Source organism: Oncorhynchus gorbuscha, unplaced genomic scaffold (genome assembly GCF_021184085.1).
Source record: "Oncorhynchus gorbuscha isolate QuinsamMale2020 ecotype Even-year unplaced genomic scaffold, OgorEven_v1.0 Un_scaffold_633, whole genome shotgun sequence".
NCBI classification, from domain to species: domain Eukaryota; kingdom Metazoa; phylum Chordata; class Actinopteri; order Salmoniformes; family Salmonidae; genus Oncorhynchus; species Oncorhynchus gorbuscha.
In genome coordinates this window covers 31,418-54,428 of record NW_025745745.1, presented here as the reverse complement: position 1 = coordinate 54,428, position 23,011 = coordinate 31,418, and the positions used below count along the sequence as shown (strand labels likewise).

The 23,011-nt window shown below is 43.6% G+C and overlaps 3 protein-coding genes and 1 long non-coding RNA gene across 7 annotated transcripts in view; 2 read left to right on the top strand and 2 right to left on the bottom strand.

The window, feature by feature from the left end:
- Positions 1–13,501, top strand: part of LOC124019576 — a 22,136-nt gene extending 8,635 nt beyond the window's left edge. The window contains exons 2-3 of the long non-coding RNA XR_006835801.1: positions 12,855–13,030; positions 13,151–13,501. This is a non-coding gene — a long non-coding RNA (uncharacterized LOC124019576). The remainder of the gene's footprint in view (positions 1–12,854; positions 13,031–13,150) is intronic.
- The window catches only part of LOC124019575, a 72,901-nt gene that overhangs the window by 39,110 nt on the left and 10,780 nt on the right, over positions 1–23,011 (bottom strand). The gene's annotated exons all lie outside the window — the stretch shown is intronic.
- Positions 8,810–16,253, bottom strand: LOC124019574. Of its 4 annotated transcripts, XM_046334956.1 has the most exons (7): positions 14,395–14,564; positions 14,251–14,268; positions 12,867–12,975; positions 12,054–12,371; positions 11,728–11,851; positions 11,146–11,206; positions 8,810–9,439 (listed from the first exon to the last, which is right to left on the bottom strand). In XM_046334956.1, exons 3-7 carry the CDS (start codon positions 12,934–12,936, stop codon positions 9,350–9,352), a joined length of 663 nt encoding a protein of 220 aa, XP_046190912.1. In that variant the 5' UTR covers positions 12,937–12,975; positions 14,251–14,268; positions 14,395–14,564; the 3' UTR covers positions 8,810–9,349. The 4 variants fall into 4 exon arrangements, with proteins under 4 accessions (XP_046190912.1, XP_046190910.1, XP_046190911.1 ...); XM_046334954.1 differs by lacking the exons at positions 14,251–14,268; positions 14,395–14,564 and adding an exon at positions 16,100–16,234; XM_046334955.1 differs by lacking the exons at positions 14,251–14,268; positions 14,395–14,564 and adding an exon at positions 16,100–16,207 and having other exon boundaries at positions 11,146–11,185.
- Positions 15,269–23,011, top strand: LOC124019570 (aspartyl aminopeptidase-like). The gene is given in 16 exon segments (XM_046334948.1): positions 15,269–15,396; positions 15,759–15,849; positions 16,296–16,384; positions 16,521–16,634; positions 16,905–17,030; positions 17,204–17,328; positions 17,575–17,659; positions 17,814–17,921; positions 18,011–18,088; positions 18,354–18,437; positions 19,401–19,470; positions 19,473–19,560; positions 20,335–20,374; positions 20,618–20,719; positions 22,178–22,345; positions 22,757–23,011. Coding segments are annotated over 16 exon segments (1,425 nt in total). The 5' UTR covers positions 15,269–15,390; the 3' UTR covers positions 22,808–23,011.

The window sequence follows — 23,011 nt, the reverse complement described above, 5'->3', positions numbered from 1 at the left end:
CAGTTGTGGTCTTAAATGACTGTGGTGACATTGATGCATGTGACGATGTCTCACTCAACCAGAGGATGATGCCAGCTGCATCTCAACACCTATGTATCTAATGTACATAAAAACAGACACAGTGAAAAGACAACGATAATCATTTGAAACATATTTCTTAACAATTGATGTAGTCTACAGTACAGAATATAGACCATGTAAAATATGTTACAAACTCAACGGTAAATCTAAAGTATGGGGATAGGTCAGTACAATCAGATTTTTTTTTTATTTTTTTTATTTCACCTTTATTTAACCAGGTAGGCAAGTTGAGAACAAGTTCTCATTTACAATTGCGACCTGGCCAAGATAAAGCAAAGCAGTTCGACAGATACAACGACACAGAGTTACACATGGAGTAAAACAAACATACAGTCAATAATACAGTATAAACAAGTCTATATACAATGTGAGCAAATGAGGTGAGAAGGGAGGTAAAGGCAAAAAAGGCCATGGTGGCAAAATAAATACAATATAGCAAGTAAAACACTGGAATGGTAGTTTTGCAATGGAAGAATGTGCAAAGTAGAAATAAAAATAATGGGGTGCAAAGGAGCAAAATAAATAAATTAATTAAATACAGTTGGGAAAGAGGTAGTTGTTTGGGCTAACGATGACGCAAGGCTCTTACACAAATATAAAGCATTCACATATGTCATCAGACAGGACACTTTTCTGGAATTTTTACTTCAGAAATGTTGCATCACTATCCGTTCACAGCGCCGTGACTAAGTCCTTTTTCAAATATAGCACAGCGACACCTAGTGGAACTGCAGTTTTATTTTCCTTTTTGTTTCTTTAAAAAAAAAAGGAACTAAAATGACTGATTTTAATAATGCATGTTGCTGTGGAGGTGACAGACAGTCATGGCCTGTCTCTACTGTTCAGCAACACTAAAACCAGAGGGAGCCATAGTAATACTATGGTTTGCTCTGGTACTACACACATGCATGCATGCATACACAGTACCAGTCAAAAGTTTGGACACCCCTACTCATTCATGGGTTTTTATTGATTTTTTACTATTTTCTAAGTTGTAGAATAATAGTGAAGAAATCAAAACTATGAAATAACACATGGAATCATGTAGTTACCAAAAAAATGTTACACAAATCAAAATATATTTTTTATTTGAGATTCTTTAAAGTAGCCACCCTTTGCCTTGATTACAGCTGTGCAAACTCTTGGCATTTTCTCAACCAGCTTCATGAAGTAGTCACCTGGAATGCATTTCAGTTAACAGGTGTGCCTTGTTAATTTGTGGAATGTCTTTCCTTAATACATTTGAGCCAATCAGTTGTGTTGTGACAAGGTAGGTGTGCTATACAAAAGATAGCTCTATTCGGTAAAAGACCCTAACTCAACAGACCTCCAGGCTGTATAAGGACTATTTGACCAAGAAGGATAGTGATGGAGTGCTGCATCAGATGACCTGGCCTCCACAATCACCCAACCTCAACCCAATTTAAATGGTTTGGGATGAGTTGGACCGCAGAGTGAAGGAAAAACAGCCAACAAGTGCTCAGCATATGTGGGAACTCCTTCAAGACTGTGAAAAAGCATTCCAAGTGACTACCTCCATGAAGCTGGTTGAGAGACTGCCAAGAGTGTGCAAAGCTGTCATCCAGGCAAAGGGTGGCTACTTTGAAGAATTTAAAATATATTTGGATAAGTTTAACACTTTTTTTGGATGCTATGACTCCATGTGTTATTTCATAGTTTTGATGTCTTCACTATTATTCTACAATGTAGAAATATTGAGATGCAAAGAATGTGTTCCTCCATTAAATCCACACTGACAGGTGTAGTTCCCTTCATCAGATGGATGTTGGTGATGTGTAGAAACACTCCACCACTCTCTATCTGTAGTGTGACTCTGGGGTCACAAGTGTTGTCTGTACCAATATTTTTTGGGGTCAGATATGACACTCGACAGTCATTCCCACTACTTATCACTCTAGCTTACATATTACATAAATAATGTCGTTAATGGTTTGGGCAGGTAAGACTTCCCAAATCTGTTTCCAATGTTTCTACTTGAATCTCTGTAAAAATGAAGGGACATGGCTTGTGAGTATATTGTTTAAATGAAAATGTTTATTTTGCATTTTTTTAAATGCACAATTTTTTGCATTAGTGAAAGGTGTGTAAAAAAACAACGTTTTTTTATTACACATTCACATTCAATGAGAATATTAATGAGAATGCTTCCCTGAATAGTTCAAATGTTGCTGCTTCCCTGAATGCAGTTCAAATGGTGCTGCTTCCCTGAATGCAGTTCAAATGGTGCTGCTTCCCTGAATGCAGTTTGCCCTGAATGCAGTTCAAATGGTGCTGCTTCCCTGAATGCAGTTCAAATGGTGCTGCTTCCCTGAATGCAGTTCAAATGGTGCTGCTTCCCTGAATGCAGTTCAAATGGTGCTGAGTGGATCTCCTATTGTTATACAAGGTAATGCTGACACATGAACATTTCACTAATATCAGAGGACAGGACCTCTTTCAGTGTTGTGTGTGCTTTGTGTTTGAGGAAAGGACTAATCTTACGTTCAAAGACTGTGCACACACCCCACACCAGCAGAAGCAGAGAAAGCCTCAAGGCACGTCTTCCACACATAATGACACACTGCAGAACCAGACGTTGGTCCAATATTTTCTGCTCAGACCAACAGCAGAACAAAAGTCAAACCAAAGTGATGGTCCTTTGACAGGTTGTATCCAGTCACATAATGTTGTGACGGCACCACTTCCTCTCGGCTGTGTAACTGTATTCTATTTTCGGTGTTCCTTTCACAATGACAATACATCCCTTGGGCTCTGCAGTACAACCACTACATATAATAAACTGTGTCAAGAGCTCATCTTCCTTGCTCTAGCAACAATGATAGCTTCTGACAGCTCTTCAAGACTGAGGGGTGTTTATATCAAGTGTATGTAAGTGATGGTTAGATCTGGTCCTACAGGAAATGAACCTACCAACTGCTATGATTATGATTCAACATTATTATAATCATTCAATGATTAACTTTTAAATACAAATTACTTTTTAATACATCTGCAGCAGGGCAATAAAGTCCAGGGGCCTCATTTATAGAAGCCAGAAGCTAACCAGCTAACTAGCTACAAGCTATTTAGTCATTGTTAGCCACTGCTAACTGTTTTTTAACCTGGATAACACTCGCCAGTCCAGCTTCCCTGCCCCATCCACCGCTGCCCCCCTGAGAGCCCAGAATAGAGCCCAGAATAGAGCCCAGAATGTACGTGCACCAGTAGTGATGCGTTGGTAAAATCACCGGGAAGCCAATCCAGAAGAAAAGCCATATTACAACCTGTTGTGATAATTGCATTGTTTGCTCTGTAACCTGTTAGTTCATATGCTGTGACACCATGATGTATAGACCTAAAGGCTGAGACAATAAGAAGACACATTGGCAGAATAAATTCAACCACACCTTTTTAAAATTAATTACACTATATAACTGAGATCAACATCTGTCCGGTGAAGTCTACAAAACATATTGCTATGTAACAAACAGTTATGTGACCTATAGCATTGTCAAACAAGGTAATGTTTCCAACATTTTCAGACTACTAAACAACTATTGGTTTAGGACCATGGAGAGTTACCTCGAGTTACAGCTGCCTCCAATATTCCAGCACCATTTCAACATCTAATCACCTATGCTTCGTCTAATAAAGTGATAATGTCATGTTTTGTCATTAATTATCATGTCTTGTCCCTGTGCTTCCCCTTCTATTCGTTTCCCTCTGCTGGTCTTATTAGGTTCTTTCCCTCTTTCTATCCCTCTCTCTCCCCCTCCCTCTCTCACTCTCTCGCTCTCTCTTCTCTCTATCGTTCCGTTCCTGCTCCCAGCTGTTCCTATTCCCCTAATCATCATTTAGTCTTCCCACACCTGTTCCCGATCCTTTTCCCTGATTAGAGTCCCTATTTCTCTCCTTGTTTTCCGTACCTGCCCTGTCGGATCCTCATCTATAATTCACCGTGCTGTGTCTATGTTTTGCCCTGTCGTGTCGTGTTTCCCTCAGATGCTGCGTGGTGAGCAGGTGTCTGAGTCTGCTAGGTTCAAGTGCCTTCCCGAGGCAACCTGCAGTTCTCGATCAAGTCTCCTGTCTGTTCTCGTCTTTACGAGTAGTATTATGCTTTTTGTTTTGTAAAGTTTATTACTGGATTAAAAACTCTGTTTTCGCCAAGTCGCTTTTGGGTCCTCATTCACCTGCATAACAGAAGGATCCGACCAAGGAATGGACCCAGCGACTACAGAGGCTCGTAACACTGCCGTCGAGATCCAAGGAGCCATGCTCGGCAGACACGAGCAGGAATTGTCTGCTGCTCGCCATGCCGTGGAGAACCTGGCCGCTCAGGTTTCCGACCTCTCTGGACAGTTCCAGAGTCTTCGTCTCGTGCCACCTGTTACTTCCTGGCCTGCCGAGCCTCCAGAACCTAGGGTTAATAACCCACCTTGCTACTCCGGGCAGCCCACTGAGTGCCGCTCCTTTCTCACCCAGTGTGAGATTGTGTTCTCTCTCCAACCCAACACATACTCTAGAGAGAGAGCTCGGCGGGGACGGGGTCTGATGCCTTATCCCGTCTGTTTAGTTCTTCTGTGGCTTCTACTGATCCCGAGGGGATTCTTCCTTATGGGCGTGTTGTCGGGTTGACAGTCTGGGGAATTGAAAGACAGGTTAAGCAAGCACTCACGCACACTGCGTCGCCGCGCGCTTGTCCTAGTAACCTCCTTTTCGTCCCTGTTTCCACTCGTCTGGCTGTTCTTCAGTGGGCTCACTCTGCCAAGTTAGCTGGTCATCCCGGTGTTCGAGGCACTCTTGCGTCTATTCGCCAGCGCTTTTGGTGGCCGACTCAGGAGCGTGACACGCGCCGTTTCGTGGCTGCTTGTTCGGACTGCGCGCAGACTAAGTCGGGTAACTCTCCTCCTGCCGGTCGTCTCAGACCGCTCCCCATTCCTTCTCGACCATGGTCTCACATCGCCCTAGACTTCATTACCGGTCTGCCTTTGTCTGCGGGGAAGACTGTGATTCTTACGGTTGTCGATAGGTTCTCTAAGGCGGCACATTTCATTCCCCTCGCTAAACTTCCTTCCGCTAAGGAGACGGCACAAATCATTATCGAGAATGTGTTCAGAATTCATGGCCTCCCGTTAGACGCCGTTTCAGACAGAGGCCCGCAATTCACGTCACAGTTTTGGAGGGAGTTCTGTCGTTTGATTGGTGCGTCCGTCAGTCTCTCTTCCGGGTTTCATCCCCAGTCTAACGGTCAAGCAGAGAGGGCCAATCAGACGACGCATACTACGCAGCCTTTCTTTCAGAAACCCTGCGTCTTGGGCAGAACAGCTCCCCTGGGCAGAATACGCTCACAACTCGCTTCCTTCGTCTTCTACCGGGTTATCTCCGTTTCAGAGTAGTCTGGGTTACCAGCCTCCTCTGTTCTCATCCCAGCTTGCCGAGTCCAGCGTTCCCTCCGCTCAAGCGTTTGTCCAACGAATGTGAGCGCACCTGGAGGAGGGTGAGGTCTGCACTTTGCCGCTACAGGGCACAGACTGTGAGAGCCGCCAATAAACGCAGGATTAAGAGTCCAAGGTATTGTTGCGGCCAGAGAGTGTGGCTTTCCACTCGCAACCTTCCTCTTACGACAGCTTCTCGTAAGTTGACTCCGCGGTTCATTGGTCCGTTCCGTGTCTCCCAGGTCGTCAATCCTGCGCTGTGCGACTGCTTCTTCCGCGACATCTTCGTCGCGTCCATCCTGTCTTCCATGTCTCCTGTGTCAAGCCCTTTCTTCGCACCCCCGTTCGTCTTCCCTCCCCCTCCCGTCCTTGTCGAGAGCGCACCTATTTACGAGGTACATAAGATCATGGACATGCGTTCTCGGGGACGGGGTCACCAATACTTAGTGGATTGGGAGGGTTACGGTCCTGAGGAGAGGAGTTGGGTTCCGTCTCGGGACGTGCTGGACCGTTCACTCATTGATGATTTCCTCCGTTGCCGCCAGGATTCCTCCTCGAGTGCGCCAGGAGGCGCTCGGTGAGTGGGGGGTACTGTCATGTTTTGTCATTAATTATCATGTCTTGTCCCTGTGCTTCCCCTTCTATTCGTTTCCCTCTGCTGGTCTTATTAGGTTCTTTCCCTCTTTCTATCCCCTCTCTCCCCCTCCCTCTCTCACTCTCTCGCTCTCTCTTCTCTCTATCGTTCCGTTCCTGCTCCCAGCTGTTCCTATTCCCCTAATCATCATTTAGTCTTCCCACACCTGTTCCCGATCCTTTTCCCTGATTAGAGTCCCTATTTCTCTCCTTGTTTTCCGTACCTGCCCTGTCGGATCCTCATCTATAATTCACCGTGCTGTGTCTATGTTTTGCCCTGTCGTGTCGTGTTTCCCTCAGATGCTGCGTGGTGAGCAGGTGTCTGAGTCTGCTAGGTTCAAGTGCCTTCAACCTGCAGTTCTCGATCAAGTCTCCTGTCTGTTCTCGTCTTTACGAGTAGTATTATGCTTTTTGTTTTGTAAAGTTTCTTACTGGATTAAAAACTCTGTTTTCGCCAAGTCGCTTTTGGGTCCTCATTCACCTGCATAACAGATAACGAAAAGATACCTAAAACTATTTAGTCCCATCAACATAAGCTAAATATGTGGCTGTCCATGGTACTGATTTCTGTGTCTGCGTGCAAATAGAATAAACATGTTGACTCACCCTACTTGCAGAGAAACACCAATGCCATTGTCACGTTCTGACCTTTATTTCCTTTGTTTTGTCTTTATTTAGTATGGTCAGGGCGTGAGTTGGGGTGGGCAGTCTGTTTGTTTTTCTATGTTGGGGTTTTGAGTTCAGCCTAGTATGGTTCTCAATCAGAGGCAGGTGTCGTTAGTTGTCTCTGACTGAGAATCCTACTTAGGTAGCCTGGGTTTCACTTTTGGTTTGTGGGTGTTTGTTTCCGTGTGAGTGTTTGTTGCCACACAGTACTGTTTCGGTTTTGTTCGTTTCACGTTTATTGTTTTGTATTTCATAGTGTTCAATTTATGTCTTTAAATAAACGTTATGGACACTTACCACGCTGCACATTGGTCCTCCGATCCGTCTCGCTTCTCCTCCTCAGAAGAGGAGGAGGAATGCCTTTACAGCCATCCTCTTTCATGTTGCCTAAATGGTCTATCACTCTGTCAAACAGTACACGCGTTTAGTTTTTATTGTCCTAGGCTACCTGGCTAAAATACTTGCTCGCTAGACTCACTTCCTTTTATGGACAATGATACACCAGGCCAGATAGTTAACATTAGCATACTACATCTAGCTACATGTTGAACTTCCATCCTCTCAAGCCAGGGGCACAATGTATTAATTTATGGTTGGATCAGAATCGACGTTATAATCATTGGCCAGTACAGAGAATTAAGTTAAACCACAAGTCTAAATCTACATCCATGGCTAATTTAGGAAAGGGCAGATTTTTAGCTAGCTAGTTAGCCACCGTAGTACAACACAACGAGATGCAACAATTCCCATTTTTTTCTGTCAATAGAGACATTTGGCTTGTGATGTGATAGGTCTGAAGCCAAATCCTGACTGGCTTCCCTTGACAATTTTTGTTTGTTTTGGTGCACCAGGACCATTCACAGCGGAATGATGGGCATTTTCAGGCAGAGTTTTAATACTCTTTCATACATATACAGTTTCAAGACAGCTCTGATTTATAATTGGAAACATGCAGGTGCCCAGTCTTTTCAGAAATGGCACACGCATTAGTGTGAAATTTACGCAATGGTTATAAATGAGGCCCCTGTGGTTTGTGAGGGAGCTTGTGAGAGGATTTTGCACCTATAACATTTCTGTCAAAAAGTAAAGTTGATATCTTATTTGGTAACTGCACCAGAAGCAGCCTGAATACAAACATACTGGCCAACTGCAGAACCACACATTACTCAATGTTGTCTGCTGAGACTGCTGAGAGTACAGAACTCAACGTCTATCCAACGTTAGTTGTTCAATAGAGGAACATAGTAAAACTTGCGTTGACTAGTTATAATGGACCTTGAGAGCTGAGAGGAGGAAGTGGTGCTGTTTTCTAGCTTCTACCTGTCTTACTGTTTCACAGAAACACTTGGACCTCTGCTAGTGCATCTTGGTCTTTGCAAAGCACCACGAGGCCGAATTTTTACATTTAAGTCATTTAGCAGACGCTCTTATCCAGAGCGACTTACAATGTATTAAAGCATTCTACAGTTCTAAAACATTCTACAGTTCTAAAACATTCTACAGTTCTAAAACATTCTACAGTTCTAAAAATTCTACAGTTTAAAACATTCTACAGTTCTAAAACATTCTACAGTTCTAAAACATTCTACAGTTCTAAAGCATTCTACAGTTCTAAAACATTCTACAGTTCTAAAACATTCTACAGTTCTAAAACAAAATATTCTACAGTTCTAAAGCATTCTACAGTTCTAAAGCGTTCTTTTTATAATTTGGAATGAAATCGGTGAGTAAAATAACAGCAGGGTTCTTCTGCCTGCTCTGCGCCCTCAGAAAGCCTGGAGGGAGTGTTTGAATTATTAACTACAGACACATCAACAGGTCCACTTCCTCCTTTACACACAAACAATGATAGATTCTGCTCCACCACAAGGCTGAAGGGTTCTTATATCATATAAGCCTGATGTACTGTAGATAATGGTTTGTTTTCCTCTAGACTAGAGTGTACATGCTGGGTTAGATCCATACAGTATACATATTACTATAGAGGCCATGGATCTGTTTGGAAGTGAAGTTTTAATGAATGCTTTAGTTTTGTCGTTACATCTCTTCACCTGAACATGTAATTCATGTAGGCCTACATGATACATGGAGATGGAACATTGAAAGCAAGGACAATACATCATCACGAAGCATGTTGTGATGATGACTGTAAATCTCTACTGCTGCAGGGAATATCTTTTACCAATCCAATACACTGACACCTGGAGAAAATGCACATGATCACATCTGTCCACAGGAACATTGGTTCTAGGTAACATAATGTGCATGATTCATACAGTAAGTGCTGATATTTACAGCAACAGCAGACTATCTACAGTACAGGACCTATTCAGCCAGGTGTCAGTAACCAATCAATAAAATTATATTAAGTCGGCGTATCAGCTGTAAAAATAGGGGCATTACAGTAATCAATATATACAGTAAATGGACATACTGTACAGTTGTATATCCAGGGCTGGTGAAATAGTATTTAACCCCTAGTGATAGAAAAAGGTGTCTAATTCCCTGTTGTCATTGGTCAACGGTGCTAGAGGTCAGGGGTTAGGTGGCAGCTGCAGAGTTGAGTAAAGCCCATTGTCTCTCCTTGTGAACGTGCTGTAGGGCTCAATGTCCTGTTGCTCCACCTACAAAGACATTAACAATATGTCAACATATTACACTGTAGATCTCACATGGGGCTTTGGAAATATTTGTAAATGTTGGCAAATTCAATCTAACTCTAACTTATTGAAAATGTGAAGGAGCATAGTCTGCAGATGCCTTACAGGTAATATCAAGCAGTAACAGCCCTGACAGTCTTATGACTCCAGGTAACATCAAGCAGTAACAGCCCTGACAGTCTTATGACTCCAGGTAATATCAAGCAGTAACAGCCCTGACAGTCTTATGACTCCAGGTAACATCAAGCAGTAACAGCCCTGACAGTCTTATGACTCCAGGTAACATCAAGCAGTAACAGCCCTGACAGTCTTATGACTCCAGGTAATATCAAGCAGTAACAGCCCTGACAGTCTTATGACTCCAGGTAATATCAAGCAGTAACAGCCCTGACAGTCTTATGACTCCAGGTAATATCAAGCAGTAACAGCCCTGACAGTCTTATGACTCCAGGTAACATCAAGCAGTAACAGCCCTGACAGTCTTATGACTCCAGGTAATATCAAGCAGTAACAGCCCTGACACTTATGACTGACAGTCCAGGTAACATCAAGCAGTAACAGCCCTGACAGTCTTATGACTCCAGGTAATATCAAGCAGTAACAGCCCTGACAGTCTTATGACTCCAGGTAACATCAAGCAGTAACAGCCCTGACAGTCTTATGACTCCAGGTAACATCAAGCAGTAACAGCCCTGACAGTCTTATGACTCCAGGTAACATCAAGCAGTAACAGCCCTGACAAGCAGGTAATATCAAGCAGTAACAGCCCTGACAGTCTTATGACTCCAGGTAACATCAAGCAGTAACAGCCCTGACAGTCTTATGACTCCAGGTAATATCAAGCAGTAACAGCCCTGACAGTCTTATGACTCCAGGTAACATCAAGCAGTAACAGCCCTGACAGTCTTATGACTCCAGGTAATATCAAGCAGTAACAGCCCTGACAGTCTTATGACTCCAGGTAACATCAAGCAGTAACAGCCCTGACAGTCTTATGACTCCAGGTAATATCAAGCAGTAACAGCCCTGACAGTCTTATGACTCCAGGTAATATCAAGCAGTAGTAACAGCCCTGACAGTCTTATGACTCCAGGTAATATCAACAGTAACAGCCCTGACAGTCTTATGACTCCAGGTAATATCAAGCAGTAACAGCCCTGACAGTCTTATGACTCCAGGTAATATCAAGCAGTAACAGCCCTGACAGTCTTATGACTCAGGTAACATCAAGGTAACAGGTAATCAAGCAGTAACAGCCCTGACAGTCTTATGACTCCAGGTAATATCAAGCAGTAACAGCCCTGACAGTCTTATGACTCCAGGTAACATCAAGCAGTAACAGCCCTGACAGTCTTATGACTCCAGGTAATATCAAGCAGTAACAGCCCTGACAGTCTTATGACTCCAGGTAACATCAAGCAGTAACAGCCCTGACAGTCTTATGACTCCAGGTAATATCAAGCAGTAACAGCCCTGACAGTCTTATGACTCCAGGTAACATCAAGCAGTAACAGCCCTGACAGTCTTATGACTCCAGGTAACATCAAGCAGTAACAGCCCTGACAGTCTTATGACTCCAGGTAATATCAAGCAGTAACAGCCCTGACAGTCTTATGACTCCAGGTAACATCAAGCAGTAACAGCCCTGACAGAAAAGACAGTTGCATCACCTCCTTAAAGTTGTACACTGCTTTCTGCTGTGTTCTCCTGCTGTGTAAAAGAACAGAAGACCTGTGAATGAACGTAACATAACATGGTTTTACACAGCAGATGCTTTCTGGAACAAAATGTTATGTGTGTTTGTGCGTGGCTGCATGCATGTTTTGTTCCAACACTAATTTTTGACAAGGAAGGAAGTGAGAAACCTCAACAGTTCAGTTATTAGTGACCTACAATAACCTTATCGAGTCAGACTTTAACGTAGGTCAAGTAGCCTATATCATACATCAGGGTATTTCATATGATCTCAGTTTTATCTGTTGCTCTATTGGCAGCTCTTTGTCACTCATAGTCACACCATTGACATTGAGTTGGCAAGCGAGCACAAACAAATCTTGGACCTAAAGTATAGCCTACCGCATGTTTCTGAGTCCCATAGTTCTCTATATCAATTGTAGATCAGATTACTATTTGAGATTGAACTTACATTATATTATTACAGTACCTCCATAACAAAGGAATTGATTAATTCAATTACCAAATATGTCATATCAATCAACTTTTCTTTTAACAAGCTAATAAGAATCTCTTACTTGACATTACATTTCCTCCTGATTATTCCAACAAGGACCACGACGGCTACAAATCCTGCAAAGGCTGTTATTATCATGAAATGGAAAGGACGTTGGAAAGAAAGGATGTTTCTGACATGGGATCCTGAAAAAGAAAAGAGAAGAACTCATTGTGATCCTATATGGCTTGTTTCTCTTCCTCCACTCTGGTCATGTTGACAGATGCTCAATTTGAAGACTATTTTTGATACAATCCAGTTCACTTGGACTGAGATGGTAGAGATGACTAAATGAGAGCAAACATTCACAGTTCAAGCTAAATGTGACACACAAAACCAAACACTTACCATTGACAGAAATATTGAGATGCAAAATATCTGTTCCTCCATTAAATACACACTGACAGGTGTAGTTCCCTTCATCAGATGGTTGTATGTTGGTGATGTGTAGAAATACTCCACCACTCTTTATCTGTAGTGTGACTCTGGGGTCACAAGTGCTGTCTGTACCATTTTGGTCAAACCGAAGAGACACTTGACACTCACTCCCACCACTTTTCCCTCTATCTATCTTACATATTACATACATCATGTTATTAATGGTTTGGTTTGGACAGGCAGGAGTGCCCAAATCTGCTCCTGTTTCCAATGTTTTCACTTGATTCTCTGTAAACATGAAAAGAAATGGGTTGTAAAGTGTATTGTTTCATTTCAAATGTTTGTTTTGCATTGACTACAATTGCAATGCCCAGTTTGTTGCATAAGAGAAAGGTGTGTGTGTGTGTGTGTGTGTGTGTGTGTGTGTGTGTGTGTGTGTGTGTGTGTGTGTGTGTGTGTGTGTGTGTGTGTGTGTGTGTGTGTGTGTGTGTGTGTGTGTGTGTGTGTGTGTGTGTGTGTGTGTGTGTGTGTGTGTGTGTGTGTGTGTGTGTGTGTGTGTGTGTGTGTGTGTGTGTGTGTGTATATATATATTCTGACGCAAATGTTTCTGCTTCCATAAATGCAGTTCAGATTGTGCTGAGTAGAACTCCTATTCTTATACGAGGTAATGATAATGCTGTTAATATTTAAGAAATGAAACATGAGGACAGGACCCCTTTCCTTTTTCAGTGTTGTACAAACTGTACATGCATGCTGTGTGTTTGAGAACAGGACAAATCTTACCTTCAAAGGCTGTGCACACACACCACACCAGCAGAAGCAGAGAAAGCCTGAATGCACGTCTTCCACACATACTGACCCACTGCAGAACCAGACGTTGGTCCAATATGTTCTGCTCAGACCGACGGCAGAACAAAAGGCAAACCAAAGTGATGGTCCTTTGACAGGTATGAAACAGTTACATGACCTGGTGCTGGCTGAGAGGAGGAAGTGGTGCTGGGTAAATGTATTCTCGCTTCTATGTCTGACTTTCACAAAGACAATTACTTCTCTTGGGTTGTGTCTAGGGGCTATGCAGTGCCACCACTACATATAATAATAAACTACGTGTCAAGAGTTCCACTTCCTGCTCCAGCAACAATGACAGATGATAGATACCACCACAAGACCGAGTCCAGGTTAATAACAGGAAACTTATCAAGTGCTATGTTTCTGTTATTAATAATTCATTTGAAATGATTACCTTAATAAATGCCCTATTGACACATACAGCAGAGCAATACATTATTTGAATTTAAGGGAGTTTGTGAGAGGGCGTGAGAGGATTTTGCACAAGTATATGTGTACTGTGGCACTGCTGAGTGCTGATGTACATTTTACTGATCAATACCCATTTTATTAGCATCACATTTAGGCTATCTACATCACACTAAAGGTCTCACTTCTAAAAAATAATGCATTCTTCCTCTAATGAGACACGTGTGGCTATCTTTCAGTGACAAGGCTGAAGACTCCTGGTTGCGTTTTGACACAGTGGCGGAATGCGAGCGATGTTTCTGTAGGCTACTGCGATGGCAGTTTGCAAAACAAATCCCCTCCCAATTGAAACAAATAATAATCATGATATCATTCTGCCAGGTAGGCATACTTTGTAGTTAACATTTAATTGAGAATATTAGTGGGAAAGCCTTTCTATCTATTTATCAGACACTAGCAGTAACATCAGTAGCTTGTCTCTAACTGACAACACAAAGTGATAGATAAGCGCGCGTGCCCGCACGCACACAAATACCCATGATGTTGCTTCTTCAGAAAGCTGCATACTACACTATTGTTTTTTAAACATTTAATTATTGAAACATTATTCTTCTGCCTGTTGAGGGTGACAGTTTGGTTTGGTGCTCATCTTTCTGCTGCCACACAATATCGTCCAGTGGATACATTCAATAGTTGTACAATTTCATAATACAAGTATCAAACTTGGTACATTAATACTTGCTACCTTAAGGACTATTTTAAAGATTGAAGGCAGTCTTGGAAGCCTGTCAATCAACCAGGACTGATATTTTAATAAAATGGCTGCCATCTGGCTTTCCTGTTAGAAGAAAATAGGGTATAAAAACAAAGGATCGCACACTCCGTATGGGTAAAAAAAAAAAACACAAACCTTTCAGCATCACTGTGCCTTCTTCAGGATAAAATAGAGTCAAATCATTCCAAACAATATAAAAATTGCTAATGTTATCTTCCCACTAAATAAATCCCACAGGTAATATAAAAAGTAATTCTGATCATAAAGTACTCTTAAGACCTTATAGGTGCACTATGCAGAAATGGCTCCTGGTTGCAAAAATTATAAGAGTTCGCCAAATTTCTGTTTGTGACAAAACAAGCATGTGTAGTGTAAAGAATCATTGTACCATCTGAACCGCTATTAAATATATTTTCCACTACCAAAAATATTGTATTTACAGCTGTTTGAAGCTGGTGTACAAAACTGAAAGTAAAAGACGCAACAACTAAACTTAAGAATGGGAAGCATAGAAATAGCTCACACAGAACAGATGTACCACATCTTAGACTTGCTTTCAATGAGAATGACAGATGTAAGAAATGATAGTTTTTGTGAATTAGGTCTGGTCATCCCAAACGTTACATATTGCAGTTTTAATAGGGGTCATTTTGACCATAGTCCAGCGGCTACATGCAGATTTTTGCTACTTTGTGATAGAGCCACTAACATTTCACACACATATAGGGAATGTGTTAATGTCATTTTGGCTATAGTGCCATAACTGATTTTGTCCATTAGTCCCCTGGTGATAATTTTAAATATGGCCACCAACCAGCTGCATGCGTGTGGCGATTTTGGACTAGATTCACATGACCATATCTCCATAAATAATTGGTACATACAGCCCATTGATGGTTTAAAATGTTTGAGGGGGTCTGGAAAGCACAATAAAATGGCTAAAAAATGCCATATATACGTATCCTTTAAACTTTTTGTAGAAAAGTGGGGAAAACTGATCCCTGGTTGACTTATGCTTCCCAAATTGTCTCCAATCTTTAAAATGTCTAATATTAGTGGGCCAAGTTGGATGTTGGAACGATCTTGTATACTGTATTTGGTTCTTATCCACTGTTTGTTTCACTTTCACCTCCTGGCCAGCAGAGGGCAATACCACGTTCCCCTCCCCTCAAATGACCCATTGTTAGTTTCTACATCGGTGGTCTTTATCAAATCTGTCAGATTTCTCGGGTGCTTTACACCGGGTACACAGTTTAAAAGTCCAGTTAAATATTAATGCAGGTAAGCGCCATAAATTATGATTTTGCAGTCGGTTTATTAAGCGGTGTACCTAGCTCAGAGCGGTCTGATTCAACTTTTAGAAGCTGCGTTTGCTGTGTCTAAGGTTTGCATTACAATGTGTTGGCTAGCTAACGTAGCTGATTTAGCTAGCTAGCAAGCAAGGATCAGCCTGCTGTCTAATTCTTCACTCAGCTAAACGTGTATTCTGTTTTTGGACTAGCCATACAGTCTATTTTCAGGTTATGACACTTCTTGCTAAATTGTATTTTGCTTGCTGTTCAGCAATATCTCTTTCTGTTTTGCTTCCCAATGCAATGCTGTATCAGTCATGGCTTGTAACGTTATCCTTCTGCTTTCTCTAGTCACTGATCATGAAAAGTTCAAAGGAAGCTGTGCAGACTGCTGCCAAGGAGTTCCTGCAGTTCGTGAACAAAGGAGTGTCTCCATACCACGGTAAGAACACGAATCATTCTAGGACTGGTAGTTTGATAGTTAAAGAAATGGTGTCAGTACTACAGGTTCAGAACAATGGAAATATAATCTTTTGTAGGCATGTAGCTGTCAAGAGCATGTAAACCAAATGCAGTGGGAGACTATTTGGCCCTAACTTAAATGGACCTTGATCTCTAAATAAGATAGATATCTTGCAGGCGGATGTCCTCTTTCTGAGCCTGTACGGATGCCGTTTTGTTGTGTAGCCTACCTTTGCACTCTGCTCCATGTACAGTCCATTCACATTATCCTTCGCCTAGATCTCCTCCTGAGCTGTCTTAAAGCCACCCTCTTATCAGACAGTTAATTGATATGTCCCCCGGTTGCACAGGTTGTAACTCATGAAAGGAACGATGTGGCTTGAAGTTAATGTCCTGCTCTTTTCACTCTGTCCTATTTGTGAGCAGTGGTTGATGAGTGTAAGTCCCGTCTGCTGGGGGCTGGCTTTACTGAGCTGAAGGAGACTGAGCAGTGGAACATCAAGCCTGCCAGTAAGGTCAGTCAGTACATGGAGGTTCCAGTCTGACACTAATCTACACAGCTTTATAGGGCTTCATTATATAGGGATCAAATAATATTTTCCTGTCAAACTGTGCTTAATTGAGAACTAACTACTCCTCTTCTCTCAACAGTACTTTGTGACCCGTAACTACTCCTCCATCATCGCTTTTGCTGTGGGTGGACATTTCAAGCCAGGCAATGGCTTCACTATGATTGGAGCACACACAGACAGCCCCTGTCTGAGGGTAAGGATGAAATTCTACAATTGGGACACGCTGGGAAAATTACTGGGCCGTGTTCATTAGGGACAAAACGTTTTGAAACCGTGAGGTAATGTCTGAACTTATCCATTTTTTAAGAACAAATATTTAGGTTTTCTGTTGCCAAACGATTTGCTATGCTGTACCCTACTGAACATGACCCAGGGCTAACACCGCCAACCACTGGGGATAGTAGGTCATACTTGTATTTGGTCGCTAACTTGACACCCTTCTCTCTCTGTGTGGTTGATTCAGATTAAGCCACGGTCCAAGAAGACCAAACAGGGCTGTCTGCAGGTCGGGGTGGAATGCTACGGTGGAGGAATCTGGAACACCTGGTTTGACCGGGATCTGACCATTGCCGGTCGTGTTATGGTCAAGGTATGGCAATGTAACCCTACCCATCTAACCCTTCATTCACAACTGAAACATTAAGGTTGGCCCATTCTTAGGTTTCTGAACTTTCATGAACTATGTGTTGAAGTGTGTCTGGAGAATGGAGGTGTGTTTGTGAGAGGGCCTTACATGGGAGTTGTTGTGTTATTGTGGTGCAGACTGGAGATAAGCTGGTCCATCGTCTGGTTCACGTGCCCCGGCCGATCATGAGGATCCCCCACCTGGCCATCCACCTCCAGAGGGACATCAACGACTCCTTCGGCCCCAACAAGGAGAACCACCTGTAAGTCCCAGGTTGCATGTCAGAAGTCTTAACTGGCTTCCTCTCCTCCATCTACACTGATCTGACGACAGGACAGGTGAAGGCAGTATGGCTGGAATTTGCTGTCACCTGTTCTGTTCTTTCACATCAGTGCAGTTGAAGGGGAGGAGACCACTATAGACTATTGAGATACACCCCTCAAGGGACCAGGAGAACAAACATGACTTGGACAGGAAAATAAGTGTTTAGTAACTGTGTGTGTGACAGAGTGCCCATCCTAGCCACTGCTGTACAGGAGGAGTTGGAGACTGGCTGCTGTTCCACTGGAGATGCCTGCGATGCCGCCACTTTTGTAAGACTCTTAACTATCCATATCTCTCACTGTACACTCTGCAGTACTAGATAGTTATACACAGTCCAATGTACCACACACACTAATCAATCACTTGCCTTACACAACTTCAGTAGGCCTTTAGTACATTTCTCCATCTCTGTCACTCGTCCAGGCAGAGAAGCACCACCCAGTCCTGGTCAAGGTGCTGTGTTCAGAGCTGGATGTTCAGCCTGAGGCCCTGCTGGACTTTGAGCTGTGTCTGGCTGACACTCAGCCAGGGGTGAGTCTCCTCTCCAACACCTCCTCCCTCTCTGTTAATGACACCGATAACAGATTAATGACGTGTGTCTGTGTGTGTCTGCTGCATAGGCAATTGGAGGTGTGTTTGAAGAGTTCATCTACTCCCCCCGTCTGGACAACCTCCACAGCTGCTACTGTGCCCTACAGGTGAGTCTCCTCTGTTCCAACTCAACACTCCACCTCCAGACACTAACAACAGGTCTCCTTCTCAAAGTACATAAAGATCTGAGAGTAGGAACCTCACATCTTTTCCTCCGGTGTGTTTGAGAGGGACAAGAGGAATCGGAACATGACCACCACCATAATGTGAACGTCCTCTTTAACCTTACCATTTATTATCCTAACCTCTACTTCTTCTTTAACCTTAACCTTCATTCCCCTAACCTTTACCCTATTTTCCTCTGTCCACTAGGCTCTGATGGACTCCTGCATATCTGGAGACTCTTTGGCCACAGACCCCAACATCAGGATGGTGACTCTGTTTGACAATGAAGAGGTCGGTCCCCCAGTCCTGTGTTGGCTAAATTCATTCTGTGTAGAGCTAGGGCTTCTCCTTCACTGGGCTATAGCTATGAACTATAACTAGGGCCCAGGGTTTTCTGGTGGTTTGGAAAACCCCCTGGGGACATATTCACAAAGTATCTCTGATAAGGAGTGCTGATCTAGGATCAGGTTCCCCCTCTGATTAATTATAATTTAAAAGGTACAACTGATCCTAGATCAGCACTCCTTCTCTGAGATGTTTTGTCAATATGGCCTCTGTATATCTAACTCCGGGCTCTCCAACCCTGTTCCTGGAGAGAGACCCTCCTGTAGGTTTAGACTCTAACCCTGTTCCTGGAGAGAGACCCTCCTGTAGGTTTATACACCAACCCTGTTCCTGGAGAGATACCCTCCTGTAGGTTTATACTCCAACCCTGTTCCTGGAGAGAGACTCTCCTGTAGGTTTATACTCCAACCCTGTTCCTGGAGAGAGACCCTCCTGTAGGTTTATACTCCAACCCTGTTCCTGGAGAGAGACCCTCCTGTAGGTTTATACTCCAACCCTGTTCCTGGAGAGAGACCCTCCTGTAGGTTTATACTCCAACCCTGTTCCTGGAGAGAGACCCTCCTGTAGGTTTATACTCCAACCCTGTTCCTGGAGAGATACCCTCCTGTAGGTTTATACTCCAACCCTGTTCCTGGAGAGATACCCTCCTGTAGGTTTACACTCCAACCCCAGTTGTAAAATGACTGATTTAGCTCATCACCCAGCTAATTAATAGAATATTATTATAAAATGACTGATTTAGCTCAAATTAGGGTTAATAGAACCTAAACAGGAGGGTAGCTCTCCAGGAACAGGGTTGGAGTATAAACCTACAGGAGGGTAGCTCTCCAGGAACAGGGTTGAGTATAAACCTACAGGAGGGAACTGGTTTGGTGAACCCTAACCTAACACTTCCCCTATGGCCTGTAGGTGGGGTCAGAGAGCGCCCAGGGGGCAGCGTCCAACCTGACAGAGCTAATCCTGAGTCGACTGTCCTCCTCCCCACCAACCTCACAGCCTTCCAGCAGGCGGTGCCACGCTCCTTCATGATCAGCGCCGACATGGCCCACGCCCTGCACCCCAACTACCAGTCAGTACCATACAGTAACCTGTCAATCACTCCAGTCTCTATAGTAACACTCCAATTACCAGTCAGTTTACTCCTACTCCCTATAGAAACGCTGTACTGTTAATCACTCTGTGGTTGCATCCCAATTCTCCACCATTTTCCCAAAGTGTCTACTTCCTGCCATGGATTTAATGGTGGAGCCTCCCCTCCAGCCCATTATTACACCAATCAAATGTTTTTAGATCCATCACAGAAAGTGTGCAAGTGAGGTCGGGGAACATCATCCCAACTACCAGTCAGGTTCTAGAACATCATCCCAACTACCAGTCAAGTTCTAGAACATCATCCCAACTACCAGTCAGGGTCTAGAACATCATCCCAACTACCAGTCAGTTCAGAACATCATCCCAACTACCAGTCAGAGGTTGTGTCCTGATTCTCCACCATTTTTCTAAAGTGTGACTGGTAGTTGGGATGATGTTCTAGACCCTGACTGGTAGTTGGGATGATGTTCTAGACCCTGACTGGTAGTTGGGATGTTACTAGAGACAATGTGCTGTTACTCCCCATAGAAAACATACTAACATTCACACTGTCTCTACCAGTCAGGTTCAAGAACAACATCCCAACTACCAGTCAGTGTACAGTATACCTGGGGAATAGTAGTCTCATTTATATCATATTAGATATATAATTGACTGCTGTTGTACTGTTTTTGTGCCAGCTGGGACCAGAAGACAGTTTGAAAGATGTTTGCTGTGTTTATAGTTTTAATCGCCTTTCATTTTCACCTAGGGAGAAGCATGATGAAAACCACAGACCAGCCTTCCACAAGGTACAGAACTCAAATTACCCCCTCAGCAATACGCACTGAAAACCCCCATTTAGAACTGGTGGACATAATGTTGGAATCTTCTACAAAAAATGTCTACAATTTAGATTTAGGTAAAATAGTCATGTTGGACCTGTAATATTTGTGGCAGACATGCTATACATTTATGTATGTTTTCTATACAGATATCTGAAGTTGTAGTCAGTGTGATTGTCTGAATGTCCTGTCTCTCTCTCTCTCTCTCAGGGTCCTGTAGTTAAATTCAACAGTAACCAGCGCTATGCCACCACGGCTGTGACAGCCTCCATCTTGAGAGAGATCGCCAGTCGTGTTGGTGTGCCTCTTCAGGTAATGTGTGCGTGTGTGTGCGCGTGTGATTTGTTCATACATACTTGTTTCTGTGTGTGCTTGGTGCACTGCGCGGGTTTGATGTTTCTTAAATCCACTCTGCAAGGGGCACATCTCCTAGCAAAGTAGTGCTGAGGTGAAGAAAGTGCCGTGGTGTAGTGGGGATTTAAACCAAGCCGAGGTGTAGTGGGGATTTAAACCAAGCCGTGGTGCAGTGGAGATTTAAACCAAGCCGTGGTGCAGTGGGGATTTAAACCAAGCCGTGGTGTAGTGGGGATTTAAACCAAGCCGTGGTGTAGTGGGGATTTAAACCAAGCCGTGGTGCAGTGGGGATTTAAACCAAGCCGTGGTGCAGTGAGGATTTAAACCAAGCCGTGGTGCAGTGGGGATTTAAACCAAGCCGTGGTGCAGTGAGGATTTAAACCAAGCCGTGGTGCAGTGAGGATTTAAACCAAGCCGTGGTGCAGTGGGGATTTAAACCAAGCCGTTTCTGTAGTGGGGATTTAAACCAAGCCGTTTCTGTAGTGGGGATTTAAACCAAGCCGTTTCTGTAGTGGGGATTTAAACCAAGCCGTTTCTGTAGTGGGGATTTAAACCAAGCCGTTTCTGTAGTGGGGATTTAAACCAAGCCGTTTCTGTAGTGGGGATTTAAACCAAGCCGTTTCTGTAGTGGGGATTTAAACCAAGCCGTGGTGCAGTGGGGATTTAAACCAAGCCGTGGTGCAGTGGGGATTTAAACCAAGCCGTTTCTGTAGTGGGGATTTAAACCAAGCCGTGGTGCAGTGGGGATTTAAACCAAGCCGTGGTGCAGTGGGGATTTAAACCAAGCCGCGGTGCAGTGGGGATTTAAACCTAGCCGTGGTGCAGTGGGGATTTAAACCAAGCAGTTTCTGTAGTGGGGATTTAAACCAAGTAGTTTCTGTAGTGGGGATTTAAACCAAGCCGTGGTGCAGTAAGGATTTAAACCAAGCCGTTTCTGTAGTGGGGATTTAAACCAAGCCGTGGGGTAGGGGTTATTTTAAACCAAGCTTATGGGAGAGATGAGGGAGACTGAAATGAGAACGTCTGCCTCTTAAGAGTAGATGAAGGATGTTTCGCTCCCACAAGGGCACTTTATTCACCTCAGGCCCTGGTGAAACTACCGCTCTGGTCCATTTCCTCCCTGAGGTGTGCACTTATTCACCCCCATATGGACCCAGAGGAATGGACCAGTGTGAAGCCAGATTTAAATAGCAGAGAGGCAGGAAGGACAGTTCCAGTTCTGACTCATGTTGAGTTTCCCCACACAGCTGATATCCAATGTATGTCTGAGTGATTAATGGGCATCCATGGCACTTGGAAATAAAATAAATCTGAATGTAACAGTACATGTGTGTATTCTCTCCACAGATGCTTCAACTGTACCTAGTAAGCATGTGTTAATTCATTACCCTCCTGACCCTGTTTCTGTGGCCCCAGGATGTGATGGTGCGTAACGACAGCCCCTGTGGGACCACCATCGGCCCCATCCTGTCTTCCCGCCTGGGGATCCCCGTGCTGGACATCGGTGCCCCCCAGCTGGCCATGCACTCCATCAGGGAGATGTGCTGCACCTCCGGAGTGCTCCAGTCTACCAACCTATTCAAGGTACTGGACCCTGTACTAACCCACTCCAGGGTTGGGGTCAATTCAGGAAGTACACTAAATTTCCAATTCCCTTGAATTCTTGTCAATTAGGAGAATGTGGCTTTGGAATGACCCCTGACCCTGACCCACTCCACACTGATACCCTTTTCACTCTGCTGTTTCTCTGAGCCAAACTGAGCCAAGCGGTTCTGCCTGGCCTGGGTACACGTCTACTGTAGTTGCTGAACAATGTGGAAGGAAACTAATATCAGAGCCAGCACAGTGTGGGAACAGCATGTTAGTGTGAAAGTGGTATCAGACAGTCAGTACTTTCTATGGGTCTAATTGTGTTGTAATCTGACCAGACATAGTGAACCATAATGTCTCACTATGTTGATGTATGATGATGTGTCTTCCATCTGTTCTTACCAGGGCTTCTTTGAGCTCTTCCCCACTGTGAGAGACATGGTGACTGTGGACTAGCCTGGGGGAAGGACACAGCATGGACAGAAGGACAGACAGATGTCCTCCTCTGGGTCTCTACACACTGTGTTATTTGCATACTCGCATGACACACAGTGCTACAGCAGAACGTTTTGCACACATTCAGAGGCAAGGAAAGTTTCCTTCAAATGATGTTTCTGATGAACTAAAATAGTTTATAAAATAATACAATTTTAATCTACA